The following is an 18391-nucleotide window of genomic DNA, read 5'->3' as shown; positions in this document are numbered from 1 at the left end:
TGGTAGGAATGCCTTGAATTTGACCCTTAAATGGGTCCTGCATCATAGGTGATGATGTTCAAATCTGTTTGAGGGACCAGAGGGTCCCGCCAGCCGCCTGTTTAGCCCGTATAGCTGAAATCACAGACAACAGGTTAAATACCACGTAAAACTCCAAAGGAACCCTCCGACACTCAAGTCAGTATTGAAATCAACAGAATGAGAACTTGGAGCAAGTAGTGTTAAATGGTACCCCTTTTTGTTGGAGAGGAGGGTTCTTGTTTGTAGGAGGCTTTGTTAGCCTTGGAGATGATGCAATGGCGACATGGTGCTGCTTGCTGGTTCGGCGAGATTTCTGGGATGTGGCATATCCCTTCTTGTCATGAGATGGTGAAGTCCTTTTGACGGCGAATACCCTGAGATTTGATTCTGGGGAGATTCTATTACGAATAGGAGTCATGGATAGATTTTTTCTTTTCCTTGTTTTTCAGCCACCCCTCACCCTCCCCTCGATCTATGCCCTCTCAATTCTACCCTCCCCCACCACTTGATAAACTAATATTCCATGGAAAAAACTTTCATGGCCTCCATAGATGGCCTTTATGTATGAGAAATTGATGAAATATTTGTCATAATTTTCTTTTGAATTATTCGGTGTTTTTTTTTTTAATTTTAAGCAGGAGATTAAAAATTCTGGATTTTTTTCAAGAATTTTCAATTATATGGGGAATTTTGCAACTATGAATTGCTGTAGTTTTTTTTTTTCGGGCTTGAAAAGGCATCTACAATCTCTTCCCATTCAGTTTTACAGACTCCACAATTAGAATAAAATTAGGGGAATGATATCCTCCTCTCCCCCCCCCCCCCCCCCCCCTTTTTTTTTTTTGGGAAGGGAATATAAGGTATATAATAGTTATAAAGAAGAATATAAGGTATATAATAGTTATAAAGAAGAATATAAGGTATATAATAGTTATAAAGAAAATTACATCTACAAGATAATGGCCATAGAAAAAATTGTAAGAAATTTAAAAGCTATAATAAGTTTAAAACCATTATTTGCAAGGGCGCTCTTCATTCTATCATTGCTTAAAAGAAAAAGAAAAAAAGAATTGTCCTTAAATAAAATAGGCACGGCTTATTTTTACTGAAAGTCTAAAACGCTCTTCAAATAGCTTTTAAAGTTATAAAAAATTAGATGGTACTTTTGTAAAACAGAATAATAAAATCAGATTTATGACTGTCCCACAGGCTTTTGTTAGTTATACGGATCCAATGATAGTAATTTCGGATCCTTTGATAGGGTCTCACAATGTATCCATGGATCCTTGTAATGTGTCTAGATCTGTCCGTTTAAGTTCGGATGACACCCTTCTTTTAGGGAAATGATATATTTGCCACCATTTCTTCCCCAACAAGAGAACATAATTAAAGTATTAAACCATGTTAGTACCAACATGGTATTTGAACACCTGTCTTCATTTTGAGGACCTTCTAGTGGGCTTAGGAATACCTTTCTTTTGTTGGCTACTGTAGCTGCCATTGGAGATGGTCGCGAACAAGAAAATGAATTCATTCCACCATTATTTCTCATATAGGAATGAATTCTTTATTTTTATTTTTAAAAAATTTTTAAATTTTTTTCTTTATTCTATTACCTAGGGAATCGGAATAAGAAGTAAGAACAGCTGATTTTGATTCCTGATTCCGGCAATCCAAATGCTTAAATGAACAGTCCCCACGCCATTATCATGTTAGAAACAAATTTTTTTTTTCTTGGGACTTCTAAAATGAAGGGCGCCCTTGCAAAAAAAGGGATGAAAGGGCGCCCTTACTGGTTTATTAAAGTATGATAAAAAAAAGAAAGATAGGGAAATGATATACCCCAACGGTTTCTGTGATAATGGTTCACTGCTTGAGGATAAATTAACCCCCTTTAACGTTTCCGGTATTTAAGATTTCGGTTTTGGGGCTGACCGAAAATTTCGGTCCAAATTTAAAACCATGACTATAACCATGATCTGATGCACTTCAAAATCAGTTTTATTTATCTATTCTTGGCCAAAAAGCCATGCTCCTAAATTAGCATGGAAATGCCATCATGGAAAGATAGCTTAAGTGCACTCGAAGCCCTTAGAAGACATCTACTTTGGTAAAATCCCACCAACAAAACTGAGTTTCTTTTTGGCAATAAGGGCCATTCCCATAGGGAGCAACCCCATTGAGAGATTGAGACAAGAACCCCAAAGTTATCAGAATGATGAAAAAAATATATGACGTGCATGAAAAATCTACCATACCATAACTTGTGGTTTAAGTGTAAACGAGAGCGTAAAAACAAAAAATGGTGAGAGGCTGAGATAATAACAAGAAAGTGAAGAAACAACTAGACTGACATCAGACAATTAAAACCTCTCTACTTTCCGCTTGACCAGTTATGAGGAATGAAACTTATGGCCACTTTGGATATCCTTAACAATTATTTTCAAATACAGGCTCTAATACTTTGAGAAAGAATATCCAAAAAGTCATTTTCCCAATTTTGCATATGCCAAGTTAGGTCATACGAGAATTCGTCAAAGCCCAACCAAGCCTAAACTCGGTATGACTCAGAGCCAACTCAGTTTCTGCATGCTTGTACATGTTCATGTATTGATCTCTTTATCCCTGTCCAAGCTGCAAAATAACCCACAAAAGTCCTTGGAGATATTTGTTTTAAAGGATAAAACAGAGTTACCTAATTCAAATCAGTCAATCAAGTGTATTAGATACAACACCATAAATCTGGGGAAAAAAAAATTGATAAACAAAGCAACTTCTACCAAAGGAAAATTATATTGAAACTCAACCTACCAAGGTTTTGCAGTGCGGAAAAAAAAACTAAATTGAATTGGGACGTTGTTTAGCCTTTCTACTGGCGTTATTCTCAGCTGTTGTTGGTTTACGCCGACCCTTATCGGGCCCGCCGATAACACCCCATGTCTCGAATTGTCTCTGCCTAGCTCTTGCCCTCTCTTTCTCTTCTTCGGATTTGGTTGAAAAACAGTATGGACAAGAAACTCCATACTCCCACTCTGGAGCTTCCATGTCCTCGTCGCTAACTGGCTTCTTACATCCATAGCAAAGCTTGAAGGTTCCTTGAACCAACCCATGCTCGACCGAGACTCTTTTGTCAAACACAAAGCACTCGCCCTCCCACAGGCTCTCTGCCTTTGGGACTTCCTCCAGATATTTCAGAATCCCGCCTTCCAAATGATAAACCTGATAACGATCGGATGGCACGAAACAATGAGATGTTTTCTAGCAAAAATCATCTAAAGTCAACTTTTAAATTTGATTGGAGAGTCATGCTCATTTCCTAGAAGGCCTTGCTGCTATCCTTTCAATGATAAATGTTTTATTCCCGTTGCTTTGAGTGATTTATCAAGAAAAAACTAAGGCGGGAAATGCAACTCAGTTGGAGGCCTACCTCTTCGAACCCTTTGCTTAAGAGAAAACTTGAAGCCTTCTCACATCTGATTCCACCAGTACAGTACATTGCAACCCGATGTGGTACTTTTTGTTCTTCAATCTTGGGTTGTTCTTTCATGCTTCCATTTATTCCATCAACCGCTGGCTTTGCTTGATTGTCATTGTCTTCAGCAAGTTGGAACTGATCATCCACCCAGCACGGAAATTCTCGAAATGCGGTGGTACATGGATCAACTGCTCCTTTAAACCTTCCTATGCGAGTCTCGTATCCATTACGCACATCAATAACCACCTGCATGAAGTGTAGAATCAGTAATAAATATGAGTATGAAAAAGCTTTGGAAAACATAGGGAATAAAATATCTCATGAAAAGCTTGCTTAGGCGCCATTTAGAATTCAAGCAGGATTAGTCAAAGAATGGTATATATACAGCAGCAATTTCGTGGCATTACATTGACAAAGGCATGCAGTCAATTAGCCCTATGCATGTCGGGAACAGCTTGTAGCAGTCTTCTTACATTGAATTGCAGTTGGTGAATTTTACTTTTTCTTTCTTCACCATGTTGGATGCCAGAATTTACACTAGATTATCTCACTAGAACAAATCTAACTTCACATCTAGATATTATCAGTTATACTAAATGATGTAGCATCCGACCAAAAGAAAAAAGAGATCAATGTAAATGCTGATGCAACAAAAGTAATTTTAGTGAAGGTTGAAATAGGGAAAACAAGGGATAAGAGTCTAAACTCATGAAGGGAAAACAACCACAAGCTATATCTTCAAGCGGACTACAGCAACCACCTTTTTCCATAACTTCAACCGCACAAATGTCTCAATTCTCGGACTTTCAAAATGTCCCCTTGATGACTATCATAGCAGCAAAGCACATCTTTTAACTTCAAAACTTTATCTTCCTCAGCTTTACTAAGAATCAAAGTATCATCTGTAAACTGAAGGTGAGATACTTCTACATCCTGAAGCCTAATCTTAAGATCTTCGATGAGACCACATCATCTACCTTATCCTACTCAAGGTTTCTACAATAATCAGGAACATAAAAGGGGATAGAGGATCACCCTGCCTTAGACCTCGAGAGGATTTGAAGAACCCTTTGGGAAAACCATTCACCAAAATGGAGAACCAGGCAGAGGAGACACATCGCATCATCTAAGCACGCCACCAAGTACCAAAGCTAATCTGCACCATTAGGTAGTCCAGACAATCTCATTCTACTATATTATATGCCTTGTCCATATCCAAACAGTCCCATTCTACTACATCATATACCTTGCTCCTCTTGTAGCTCCTTCACGCAAATCTCCACTCGCCATATCCTTCTCACTTCTTACAACCCTTTCTCCATCTCTCATCTTTCTTCTCCTATTTCTTTCTTTCGAGTCCCATTTCTAATTTCCCTTCTTTTCCTATTCCTTCATCATCCTTTCCGGTTGTGTTCATAAACTGCTAACCTTTTCTACTCCTAACACTCATCTTTCTTGATCTTTATATTTCTTGTTCTTGATTATCTATTATTTCTCTGTTTCCCTTAGTTGTCACGGATTTACATCAGTTGTTTTCACGTTAGAGGATTTATGTTGGCAACAAGTGAAAGAATCTATTGATGTTATTGCTGCAAACGACAAAGATGATGACGCTGATCCTGATGATGTTTGTGGAGCTATTCGTAGTGATGACAAAAGGTGCCATTCAATTGAGCATGATGATCCGACTTATGATAGCTCCTAAGAGGAGATGACTTATGTTTGAGAGATGAGATGTGATTTGAATAATTCAATCTTCACTTTATTTGTAACAGTTATAGTTATCAGTTATCGGTATCACTTAGCATTTTGTAAGATTAATTTTTTAATTTTCATTGATATATTGCAATAAATTTGATGTTTTAAGCAATAAAATGAGTCTTTTGTTAAATTTGGTTGGTATAATGACTATTTACACTTTTAATAATTTCATTTGTTTTTTAATTTGACATTTTTTAACTATTTGAAAAACAAAATTTCTAGTCGTAGCATATTTTCTGAAACGAAACACTGAAACGTCCCATCTCACTGGCCAAAACGAAATGCTGAACGAAACGATATTGACAACTAATGTGACAATTGATCTTGAACTATTGTTCTTTAGCATTTTAATTATTGTTACCATTGACTAAAGAAAAAAAGCATCATTTCCACATTATTTCTCTTTTGACATTTATACTCAGCATACGAATCGGCATTTAAGCAACTAAATAATTAAATCACAATCATTGCATATTTAAACTACTGATGTCTAAAGATGGATCTACCAAGGAAACAGTTATTTAGATAAGGAATATCACAACAAATGGCAATGTGCCGAAATCTAAGTAATCAATAGCATTTTGTTTCGTTCCATTTCGGAAAACAAAACAGACACTAAAGGAATATTCTGCTCAGAAATACATTCAGATCCGGTCAGTTTTGTTGTGTTTCATTCTGTTTCATCTACACCGGACGAAACAAGGCGAAACACCCCTCTTTTGGATAAAATTGCACAAAAAATGTAGAAAAATCCCAGATTCTTTAAAAAAAATTCTTCTGATTTTCCATTTTAACCTTATTTTATGACAATTTTAAGGGAATTTGACATCTGTTAACACCGCCACCCCCCCCCCCCCCCTCCCCACCCACACACACACACATGAATTAGAGGGTTAAAAGCACATCAAAACCCCTCATTTCTTTACCTTTTAAAAAAAAATAAAAAATTCATTCCTTCTTTGAAGTCCTACTGAAGCTTGAAGACAAGATTACTGTGCAATCTCTTAATCCATCGCATTCTACGCCAAGGGGAGAATTTTTTGTTTCCATCAAAGGGGTGATTCAAAATGGCATTTAGTAGGATGAATAATGAGTTACATTAATTTTTTGAACTAAATCTGATATTAATTAGGCGAATAACCTTCTGCTTGCTATGTATCTTACAAAAAAAGGTCTATCAAGATCCAATTTCATGCCTATGGAAGATGTTTAAACTTTAAAGTAGTAAAATGTATCTTTTTGTTCAATTTGTTTCATCAAATGGCTTATTTTTTTAAACACCTCTTATTTTTTTATTTTTTTATTATTTAAAAAAATTCACCAGTCGTAGAGCCTTTTCCAAAATAGTTCATTGAAATGAACGGATCAATACGTTCAATTTTCAGTGGGTATAACGAAACACCCACCAAACGTAATAATAAGAAAGTTAGAAATTGTTTTTTTTGTCCTGATGACTTAGATTTCCAATGATAGAAGGCATAAATTTCCATATAGTCTTCAATTTCAATAACATAAACAAGATTAAAAGGGACTAAGCAATTCTAAAAGAGAAACAAAACATAAAGCTATCATTGGATTTAAATAACTCACAGTATCAGGGTCAGTAATCAATGCATTCCAATCCTTTGGATTGACATACTTTCCAACTCTTTTAATAGGCGATATAGTTGGCATTCCAAGAGAAACAATCTGCTCATGTGAAAAAGAGTAAAACAAATCAATAACTGCCACTCGAAAATATAAAAGGTAAACTTATCTACTTCCAATGAAGGAAAGGGTTTTGAACAATAAGCAAATAATCCAGAAGGAAAAAACTAAGAAAAAACAAAAAAGGAAAAAAATAAAATAGGAATACTTTGATTTAATGGAGATTACCTCTTTCTTCAACTTGACTCGCACATGATCCCAACGGAAGGGTGCATCTTCCCCTGCTCCAAGAGGGGAACTGCTAGTATGCCCATGATGGATAGCCTCCTCCTCAGGACTAACAGGCGATTCTATCTGTCTTAGGCTCTTTAAGCGCTTATCAGCTTGAATAAATCCCAGGACCCGTTCCACCGACTCTCGTGTCCCACATATGCTTCCATTGATTCCTTCAGGTGCAAGAATAATACCACCTGAAACACGCTGAACAAGATCAGCTTGGTAAGCAACAAATACAAGATGCAAAATCTAATATAAGTAAGAAAGTATATGTCTAACAAAACTTAAATATAAGGCAGGCACCATAGTGCTAAAGAAGTCATCTGCAAAATAGATGATTGGTTATACCAAAAATTAGAAAGAAGGAAATAATATGATGAACTAACACTATGTCGCACTTTATCGTGGTATAAGGTTAGCTTCCACCATGACATGGCCATGGAAATATGTCAATATCAAAATATTGCATGGCATAGATATGCCTTAAGAGAAACATGTACAGAATAAAGTATTACCTAAGATTGTCAAGCCATATTGGATCACAAATAATTTCATGAAAGTCCAAGACCTTTAGATAGATAAAGGAAAGGTAAACTTAGACAGTTCAAAAGAAGGAGACTCATTGGGCAAAACAAATAAAGGTAAAACTGTTGCATGAGAGAGGAAAGAGAGAGAGAGGGGGATGTTAGACCAGTTTGAGTTGATTTTAGTAATTTAAAGAAGCTATACCAAATTTTGTTTCTTTGTTTTTTTTTTTTTTTAAATTTCCCTATTGCTTAAATAGAAGAGTTCATTTATGTTCCATAACTAACTTTTCAAAAAACAAAAAAAAATTATGTTCCATAACACATGTTCACCATATGGATGATCTAGACCGTCTATCAGATGGATCATCTCATGGATGGGATGCAATACTAAAACCAAACTAGTGTTTTAAAAGGGCATTGACTTGAGGCAAACACATTAAGTCAAGGCACAACCTCAATACCTCAAACCCTTGTGACGTAAGCGGTAAGCCTCACAGGATCATCTACAGGGGTGAAAATACGAGTTTGTGAAAAAAACAAGTTTTTTGTGATTCTAGAGGTTAGAGACGTTCTCACGGTCTCCACAGGTGATCACACTTCTGCTCACGATGAGTGGATTCTAGATTCAAGGTGCGATTTTCATGTATGCTCCAGGAGGGAATATTTTGATACGTTCTAAGAGACGAGCGTAGGTGTTGTGTCCTCCGGTGATGGGTCTACTTGTGATAGCATAGGAATTTGAATGGAGAAGATCAAGATGTTCGACATAGTAGTTTGTACTTTGGGTGCAGAAGAATCTAGGGGTTGAAGATATTCAGTTGCAAGTAGAGTCATGAAAATACATGCGGCTGTATGGTTCTGAATCCTGATGAAAGGAGAGAAGTGTAGTGGATTATATCATCTGTCCGGGGACATTGTGACTATTGTTCCCAAGATCTCGATGGCTAGTTAGAAACGGAGTGGCGTGTTCACGTGTAGGGTCTCTTTTGCAGCCAGTGTAGAGACATGTTTTTAGGTTGCAGACGATGGTGAGAAGGTAACAATGGTACCTACGATGGGGATGACGGATCGAGAACCCTCTCCATAGTTGACTGGGTGAATCAACGGGTTGACAACTACACATGTGTAGTGGCAGTGTTGATCAAGTCGAGAGGAGTAAGAACAAGGATGCTTCGATAGTGTGTAGCTGGTACTTTGGAAGGCCAATGATAGTTTACGATGACATCAACTAAAAATCTTTATGTAGCTGAAAACAAGACAATGTGGAGATTGTTGGGAAAGTTGCCTTATTTCCCACACCACTTTCCTAGTTGTGGTGGGAAGTAAAGTGAGAAAGTAGGTCTCTTTAGGTTTTTAGAAGACCTAGTATAAGAACTCCTTAATGTTCCGAATTGAGTGTGGCGGCTACACGGAGAGAAAATCGGGCGTAGAGTTTCTCTTGGAGAGAGAGAGAGAGGGAGAGAGAGAGAGTTTCTTGATGGTTCTCTTGTGCTACTCCTTGGTTTGTTCTCTTGGGTTCTCCTGTGTACAATCTTGGTTGAGAAGCAAGGGAAAGGGTTGTGGGTTTGTGGATTTGGGTTAATCTATTGTAATCCTTGTAGTTTTGTTTTTCTCGTAGTATAAGTTTGTGTTCTCGCCCATGGATGGAGGCATCTTGGCCGAACCGCGTAAAATCTCGGTGTTCATCTTATGGTTTGCTTTTCTTTTTTAATATTCTGTTTTTTTGTGCACGATCGGATTAGATTTCCCCGGCGGGTCTTCTCAACATGACTTGTTACTCTTAAGATTGCAGTAAATATTTTTTCACCAAATAAGCCCTCATGATGAAAAAAAATGTCTTGAAAAAGGGTTGCAATTTTGGATCAGATTCAGTCTTTCTAGATTACACTTTTCACATGAACTACGACCCAAACAAGATCTCTTGAATTACAGTCATATTGATACGTCCCCAATCAAGTAAAACACTGACTCTCCATTTCTGTTGTGTTTCAATATTCGTTCATATCTTTTAAATATGCTTTTACATACATCATGACTACATACAATCATCACAAATGCGTAAAACTAATGAAAATTGTGAAACAACCAAGTACTCCAACAGCTGTAACCAATTACTCCCAACAGCTGTTGGAGTAATTGGTTATCTCACATGGTATCAGAGCTATTGGCTCACAGCAGGTTTTGAGTTGAAAACCAACAAGTCCTTGATATTAAAAATCCATGTGTATAACCAACCCAAAAGAGGGGACACATGTGCCACGTGTAGGGCCACACGTGAGGGGGAATGTTGAAGTATATAAATGATTAAATAACACCAACTCTAACAGCTTAAGCTTTTGGAGTAATTGGTTGTTTCACAAAAAAATGCAACATCTTAAGAACCCACCTCAGAGAAATTGAAACAAAATCATAACAATCAAAATCCAGACATATATACACCAGAAAAATACTATGAAAATAAAACCAAAACAAATGAATAAGAGATTCTTCTCACCTCTAGTTCGCAGAGCTCCTTCAAGGGCTTTCGCATTTCGGCGTGATCAGGCAAGTCTGCGAACTTATAGAACGAGACAACGATGAGAGACGGATTAGAGGAACCGTCCTCTGCTTCTAAAACCAGATTTCTTGTTTCAGAGGAGTGTGAGATGGGTATCAGAGGAGTGGGATTTGGAACCCTAGAGATGGATTTGGAGGGGATTTTAGGGTTTGGATTGGAGGAAATGGGCGGATGGAAGGCGAGGGATTTTTCGGACCTGGTTATAGACATTGGGGTGAGAAGGAATGTAGGGTTAGGGTTTCGAAAGGAGGCGCAAGATAGCGCCCTCAGCGCTGCTGCAGCTACTGTTCTGCAGCTTAGAAATGGAGGGGATTGCATTTGCATTCTACTCCCCTCTCTCGGTTCTTCTTTCCCTACATTTTTCTATTATTTAAGAAAGAGAAACTCTGTTTGGATTGCAGGAATTGTCTGGAAAACTTTGGAAGAGAAAAACTTTTCCAAATTTTCCATTTTCGATTATTTGATTTCTCTCTATAGGGAAAATATCTTTACATATTTAATAATTTATTGTTGAATCAAACAATTCAAAAAGTTTTCAAGGTAAGTAGTGGAAATGAAAAGACTTTTGAGGAAAGCCTTTTCTATGTGGAGAGATCTTTCCTTCCAAGCAAACAGGCCCCACAGGTAAGTTTGTCATTCTGAAAGTTATAGTACCGATAATAAATGAAGGTCTAATTTTAGAAAGTTTAGAAAGTTCTTATTAACCTTGTTAGTTAATAAGCTATTTTTAATGACAAATTAAAAAATATTTTTCAAAATAGAGACAGATTGGCGAAAATTCCTTTTAGAAACAAAAAAACAAATAAAAAGGGGTGGAATTCTAGATAAGTGAGGTGAAATCGGGATTTGAAGGGCCTAAAACTAGGGATGTTCTCGTGATGTGTTTTTACCTTTGTTTTGATTAGAGGAATTTTCTAAAGCAGTTTGGAAAAGAAAAACACTTCTAAATGTTCCTAGTTTTTTTACACACAAACAAATATAACTTGAACCAACCAGATTCAATTTTTAATAGATAATATTCTTCTAAATTAATCATAATCATATCAGTTCTCTCTAAATCATAGAAAAAGAAAGATTTTCCCAAGAAAAAAGTTTTCTATGGGAAATGTTTTTCTTTGGCTCTGTTCACTTGCGTTCCCGGGAAAACAAATTCCTGGAAAACAGCATCTTTTTTTCTTGACAAGACAGAATTCTAGTTTTCACTTGCTTTCCTGAGAAAGTAACAAGCATAGGTGGAAAATGTCAAATAATGACATGAAAATTGCCAAAAATGATGTGGAAATGTCTCTTTTCTCACAAGTGTGGGAAACCAAATCCCACTATTTTGGTCGGATTTGCTTTCCCGAGAAAACTAGTGAAAAAAGGTGGGCAAGCAATTTCTCGGAAAACCTTTTCCTACACAATTTTCCTGGATTTCTTTTCCTAAAGCCACGTCAGATTCCCGGGAAATCTTTTCTTTTCCTTTCCTGGGAAAACAAGTGAACAGAGCCTATAGTGAAGCCTCTAGATAGTGAAATTCGGGTGGAATTCAATTCTTTTAGAACCACTTTCTAATGTTTCTGGGATGCCATTAGGGCATGAACAGTCCCCATATAGACATCTAGGCATATAGATATATGGGCTCGAGTCTTCTTCAATTGCTTGATGAGGTCCTCGTCTACGTCAAGTAGGGGATTCTTCTTCGTACTGGGCCGTTTGGATACGCAGATTTTAGAATCTTGGATTTCCTCAAAATCCTGGATGGGAGACGAGAGAATGAGGAGACCGTTTGTCATTTTCTGATTTCTCACCCTTAATTCTGTCAGCAAGAGAGTAAGAGATCATCCCATGTTTTTAGGTTTTAGAAATCTCAGGATGGGAGAGATATTTCTTACTTAAAATCTAAGATTCTGAAGAGGAGCGAAATGGACGGTCTCCTTCTCTTGTCTCCCATTGTGATTTTGAGGAAATCCAAGATTCTAAAATCCGCACATCCAAACGGCACCTAGATGTATGGACTGAGGTGTTCTTCTTTCCATTGGAAGTGGTCAGGCTCGAGGGGGTGCTGTTAAGGGCAAAAACATGGGCGGGTTGGATGTCAAGGGTTCTAATTGGCATTGGGCTTTGGAAGGAAAATCAACTTCCCCTTATCTATGAAGTCCTAGATGGTGTGCTTCAATGGCAAGCATCAGTCGATGGTATGAGTTGGACCTAGGGCTGGCAACGGGGCGGGTCGGGGCCGGATGTTGGGGTCCCCTAACCCTTCCCCTCTGCGGGGAATTTTCCCCCTCCCCTTCCCCTTCCCCTTTGCGGGGATGGTGGGGAATCCCCCTCCCCTCCCCGCGGGGAATATCTAATCCCCTTCCCCTTCCCCTTCCCCTTCCCCTCTCTGCATCCTTCGGGGACAAAATCCCCTCCCCGCCCCGCCCCGCATCCTTCGGAAACAAAGGGAATTCTCCTGATTCCTACCTTAAACAAATTGAAACTACAGGGGTGTATTTGTCACATTTTAAACTATAGGGGTGGAAGTGGATGTGTCAGAAACTAGAGGGGGTGTAAATGTAATTATCCCTATTATTTTAGTGTCCATTTGATATTCTATGTGTTGTGTCTCTCAGTCTCTGTGAAGGCCGTTCAATACCATAGTCATACCATCTAATTACTGATTTACTGGGGAGTGGGGAAATGATACATCTCAATCTAATTACTGGGGAAATGATAGAACCATCTAATTTGGGATGATTTTTGGCCGTTCAATACCATACCAAATTAGGGACTAGCAAATGAACAATCCAGATCATCCGAAGCGAGTCATGTTCTGGGTTGTTGTTTTTTGTGATCTAATGTAGTAATGTGGTACGTGGCACACACGCAAGGTGATCCGAGCTGTTGGTATGGTTTGGCAATTGGCACTTTGGGCCTTTGGCCACCGCCTACTAGATTTGAGATTAGCTGATCCACAACTAGGGGGCGAAAAATCATCTCCCACAAATAAATTGTACATTTTTATTGTGGGGCTAGGATCGTTCAGATCAGTTTTAAGCCGTTTCTTTCGTGGGAAGGAATTAAGAAAACCCTAACTCCCTAAGTCCCTAACCAAAATAAAAATGCAATTTATTATTTTATTTTCGCCACCGATATTGAGCCTGTTGGCACTACGATTTTTTGATAATTGCATACACTCAGCGTCTCAGCTTGTCTTTATTATTTCAACATCTGTGAAAATGTTATTATAGTTCCCAAAATGCTCTCAGAAGCTAATTAAAAGGAAAAGACAAGCTAAGTTTATGTTTGGGGGAATCTTGTAGCCGATCCACAAAGTTTATAGTAGTTTTCCTTAAAAAAAAAACTTAAAAATTTACAAAAAAAAATGGCATTGATTATTTGATTAGCGGGGCGGGGCGGGGCGGGGCGGGAACAACTCCATCCCCTTCCCCTTCCCCTCTCAAATCGGGGAATCCCCTCCCCAAACGGGGCGGGGCGGGGCGGATCCCCGCTTTTTCGGGTGAAATTGCCAGCCCTAGTTGGACTTGGACCTTGTTGTAAATCACATAAATCCTTCTCATTAGAGTACTTTGGCTATGGTATGACCTGGATCTTGTGTAAATCACATAATTCCTTCTCCACAGAATAATGGTATAACCTGGATCTGGTTGAAATCACATAATTCCTTCTCCACAGAAAGGCACACCAGAAGGGTGGTCTCCATATTTTTTATCCTAATTATATAAGAATTTCAAAAATAGGCAGTGGCTCCCACAACCTTCTGAAGCTGAATCTCGGCCGTGTGTATCTTATATAATGATGGTCGTCGAGAGATGGATCCGGCATCAACGAATCATTAGCTTAACATTCCACTGGTCATTTAAATCCCAAAAGAAATCCTTAGGACTGAGCATTTTCATTAAGAAAAAAAAGTAATTTACTGCATGGACCCACAGCCAAATGTACAGTGATCAGGTCCAAGATTTTGAATCTTTGGACTCAATCTCAGGGACATGATCTCCATTGGATATGGGTTTCGGTATGGGACTGAGACCCACTTGGTCACCAATTTGATCATTGGTCTAGTTGCAAGTGTACTATTTTTAATGAAAGAGGCTTAAAAGAAAACTTCTGTCTTGTGTACTTGATTAGATTTGATGATTTGAATAACAACCATAAGTTTAGCCAAATGCCACTGTGAGCACCTTCATCAGCCCTTCATCTAACCAGTGACTGTAAGAGTTCTCCTCTTCTCTTTCTTTATAATGACTAAGACTCATTTGTCTGGCCCTGGTCTTCTTGAAAGTCTTTGATGGAAGAAAACGCGTTAAAGTAAAAGAAGTATGCTAAACTCAAGGGCACCCTTGCAGAAATCGGCTGAAAAGGCAACCCCATTGGCTGCACGTCACCATTGTGGATTTACAAGTATAAAAGTATTAAATGCACAGTGGTAGACTTGCAGCCAATGGGGGGGGGTCCTTTAAGCCCATTTTTTCAAAGGCGCCCCTGAGTTTAGCATTCCTCAAAATTTTAAACAAAGAGAAAAAAACACGTCCCGGGCTTTTCCACAAAGAGATGAGTCTTCTTCTACTTAGGGTCGTTGCCTGGGCAAGGACTCCATCACACGCATACTTATCAATCTCCCTTCACCTCTGATATCTTACACTTCTCATTGCTGTCTTCTTCTTCCTCCCCAATCTCTTCCAATGGGACTTCTACTACTCCACCTCTTCTTCCTCTCCCACATCTCTGCTTTGTTCATTCTAGTCACATCCCAATGCCTTAACAACGACGAATCCTCGTCCTTATTACAACTCAAACGTGGCTTTTCAGACTCTTCTTCACTTTTCTCTTGGAGTTCCACCACAGATTGCTGCCTTTGGGTCGGAATTTCCTGTGACGTTACCGGAAATTACGTCATCGGTCTCGATCTCAGCAACATCTCCGTCCAAGGTCCAATCGATTTAACCACAATTCTTCCTCTTCGAAATCTTAAATTCCTCAATCTCTCTAACATTTCTCACAACAATAACTCGATTCCTTCTGGGCTTGACCACCTCTCTAATCTCACCCATCTCAACCTTTCCAATTCGGGTTTTACCGGCTCTGTACCTAAACTGACCCATCTCAACAGTTTGGTTTCACTTGATCTTTCCACCTCTCCCTTCAACGCCCCTTTCCCTCTTTCTCGTCGCCTCCAACTCCAAAACCCTAAATTCATCCAAAACATGTTGAATTTGAGAGAGCTGTATCTCGACACGGTGAACATCTGGGCGCAGAGTAGCGAGCTTTCCTTCCTTGCGGATTTTTCTTCTTTGACGTCCCTCCATCTTAGTTTTTGTGGATTGCAAGGAGAATTCCCTTCTAGGATTTTTCAGCTTAGGAATTTGCAAACCCTAGACATATCGAACAATCCGCTTCTCACTGGCCAATTCCCGGCGGAAATCCCTCATGAGAATGCTCTTCAGCTGTTATCAGTTTCAGTAACCAAATTCTCCGATGGACTACCGGGTTCGATCGGTCAGTTCAAATTCTTGACTAAATTACTGCTCGATAATTGCAATTTCTCTGGATCGATACCATCTTCATTGGGAAACCTCACCCAACTCGTTGATTTGGACTTTTCATTTAATAGTTTCAGTGGTTCAGTTCCACCACTCGTGAACCTGACCGAACTCCTTCATATAGACCTTTCATCGAACAATTTCAGTGGTGAAATCCCAGCTCTGTCATCCTCTAATAAAATCATAGAAATAGTCCTTTCGCGTAATTCTTTCACGGGTCTGATCCCTTCATCATACAGCAACAGATTTCCAAATCTTACAAAGCTTGACGTGCGGTACAATTCACTCACCGGAACAATCCCAGTCTCTTTGTTCACTCTCCCATCTTTGCAGACATTACAACTTGCCCAAAATCAACTTGGTGGTCAAATCCCGGACTTCTCGTATGCGTCTTCTTCATCATTGGAGATTGTTGATTTGAGCAACAATAACCTGCAAGGGTTGATTTCGACGTCAGTTTTCGAACTTCCTAAGCTTATAATGCTCCTGCTTTCTTCTAACAACTTCAGTGGTACTCTTGATCTCCCCATATTAAAAAACCTCAAGAACCTTTCAACTCTTGAACTTTCAGATAATCGATTGTCGATTAACACAAAGGGTGTTAATTCTTCCGCTTTTCCCCAGATGGCCCGATTGAGATTGAGTTCTTGCAACCTAACTGAATTCCCTGTTTTCCTGAAAAATCAATCGAACTTGAGCCATCTGGACCTTTCCTTCAACAACATCCATGGCGAAATACCTCACTGGATATGGAACACTGGTAATGCAGCTTTCAATTATCTGAACCTTTCACACAACATGCTTACTGGTCTTGAGCAACCCTACAATCTTTCCTCATCCTCATTGTCTATTCTCGACCTTCACTGTAACATGCTACATGGGCCAATTCCGCTACCACCTCCCTCTGTCATCGTTCTTGATTACTCCGACAATGTTTTCTCATATATCATTCCATCTAACATCAGTTTTTACCTTACTTATACCATATTCTTTTCGCTCTCCAACAACAGTCTGACCGGCGAAATCCCCCCGTCAATTTGCCGTGCGACTTATCTTAAAGTCCTTGATCTGTCAAACAATAACTTTAACGGTTCAGTTCATCAATGTTTGGGCAAGATTGGAAATCAGCTTAGCGTACTGAATCTAGGAGGGAACTCCTTTACTGGCACCATACCTTCAACTATTACAGACCGTTGTAATATTAGGACACTCGATGTCAACAGAAATCAATTAGAAGGAAAGTTGCCAGGATCTTTGGCCAACTGTGCTAAGCTTGAGGTTCTAAACCTTGGAAACAATAAGATAGACAGTATCTTCCCTTTGTGGTTAGGAAACATGTCCAATTTGCGCGTTCTAGTGTTGCGATCAAACAAATTCTATGGTTCCATCACTTGTCCCCCAGCTGATAATCCCTTCCAAATGTTGCAAATCATTGATCTCTCTTCCAACAATTTTATGGGAAATTTGCCCGAATGCTTCTTCAGCTGGAAGGCGATGATGGCTGATGATAATACTGGGCAGCCAAATCACATTAGTTTTCGATTTTTAGCGCTTTCCTCATTGTACTATCAGGACATGGTGATGATCACAACCAAAGGGCTCGAGCTGGAGCTAGTTAAGATATTGACCATCTTCACATCTGTGGATCTTTCGAATAACAAATTCAATGGGGAAATCCCAAAAGCAATAGGAGATCTCAAGTCACTCCACGGGCTTAACTTGTCTCGCAACAGTTTTGTTGGCCAAATTCTACCATCACTCGGGAACCTTTTGCAGCTCGAGTCGCTAGATCTATCCGATAACAGACTCTCAGGGGAGATCCCTCCGCAACTAACGAGCCTAACCTTCCTCTCGGTCTTGAATCTATCAAATAACTTCCTTGTGGGTCGAATACCGAATGGTAGGCAATTTAATACATTTTCGAACACTTCCTACGAGGGGAACCCCGAACTGTGTGGACCGCCGTTGTCAAGGGTATGCAGCAAAGCCATGGTGCCACCACCACCATCATCAGGCTCTGAGGATTCACTATTTCGAGAGGGATTCAACTGGCACTTCGTATTGATGGGATTGGGATTTGTAGGAGGAATGGGAGTGATTGCTGTGCCACTGGTTTTCTGGGGGAAAGGGAGGAAATGGTACAACAAGCATGTCGATCGAATGTTGCTAAAGATCCTACCGTTGAACTAGAGCTTATAAAGAACATATCAAACATGGAGGGAGAAGAAGAAGGCGGCTGCTGCCATAGATGCTTTTGTGTGTTTTGTACCCAAGTCGAAGTTGATTGAGGCATAAGAACATTGTCGAACCACATAAATTTTATTATATGATGTGTTTCTACTTTATTTCCTTTACTGCTGGTTGCTTGATAATTCCAATCCACTTACCCAACATGCACCTACAATTTCCAATCCACTTACATAGCCTGACTTGGGATGGATATGGATCTTTCGAGATCAAAAGCATATTCTGATCGCTTCTTGGAAGTTCATGTGGCGAGTCTTGAATCTTTCTGCCTTAATAATTAAGTTCTGACAGTAGCTTATACATCAATTGTTGAATATTTTGAGGTCTGAGAAGGGTTGATCCAACTTTATAA

At 39.1% G+C, this 18391-nt stretch overlaps 2 protein-coding genes across 3 annotated transcripts; one reads left to right on the top strand and one right to left on the bottom strand.

Annotated features, from left to right (window-relative positions):
• Positions 1-2371: 2371 nt before the first annotated feature.
• On the bottom strand, positions 2372-10655 carry LOC143848279 (Rhodanese/Cell cycle control phosphatase superfamily protein). 2 transcript variants are annotated; one of them, XM_077357181.1, is made up of 6 exons: positions 10202-10655; positions 7133-7384; positions 6848-6946; positions 3449-3742; positions 2833-3240; positions 2372-2655 (listed from the first exon to the last, which is right to left on the bottom strand). In XM_077357181.1, the coding sequence occupies exons 1-5, from the start codon at positions 10586-10588 to the stop codon at positions 2860-2862; spliced, it is 1413 nt and encodes a 470-aa protein (XP_077213296.1). In that variant the 5' UTR covers positions 10589-10655; the 3' UTR covers positions 2372-2655; positions 2833-2859. The 2 variants fall into 2 exon arrangements, with proteins under 2 accessions (XP_077213296.1, XP_077213295.1); XM_077357180.1 differs by lacking the exon at positions 2372-2655 and having other exon boundaries at positions 2689-3240; positions 10202-10654.
• A 4098-nt stretch (positions 10656-14753) lies between these two features.
• LOC143848344 (receptor-like protein 7) lies at positions 14754-18180 on the top strand. The gene has a single exon (XM_077357264.1). The coding sequence runs from the start codon at positions 14935-14937 to the stop codon at positions 17980-17982; it is 3048 nt and encodes a 1015-aa protein (XP_077213379.1). The 5' UTR covers positions 14754-14934; the 3' UTR covers positions 17983-18180.
• Positions 18181-18391: the final 211 nt, after the last annotated feature.

This window comes from Tasmannia lanceolata, unplaced genomic scaffold, assembly GCF_043159265.1.
Source record: "Tasmannia lanceolata isolate RefF3 unplaced genomic scaffold, GAP_Taslan_0.1 ptg000016l, whole genome shotgun sequence".
NCBI classification, from domain to species: Eukaryota; Viridiplantae; Streptophyta; class Magnoliopsida; order Canellales; family Winteraceae; genus Tasmannia; species Tasmannia lanceolata.
Note: the sequence above shows the minus strand (reverse complement) of the source record. Positions and strands in the feature narration are given on the sequence as shown.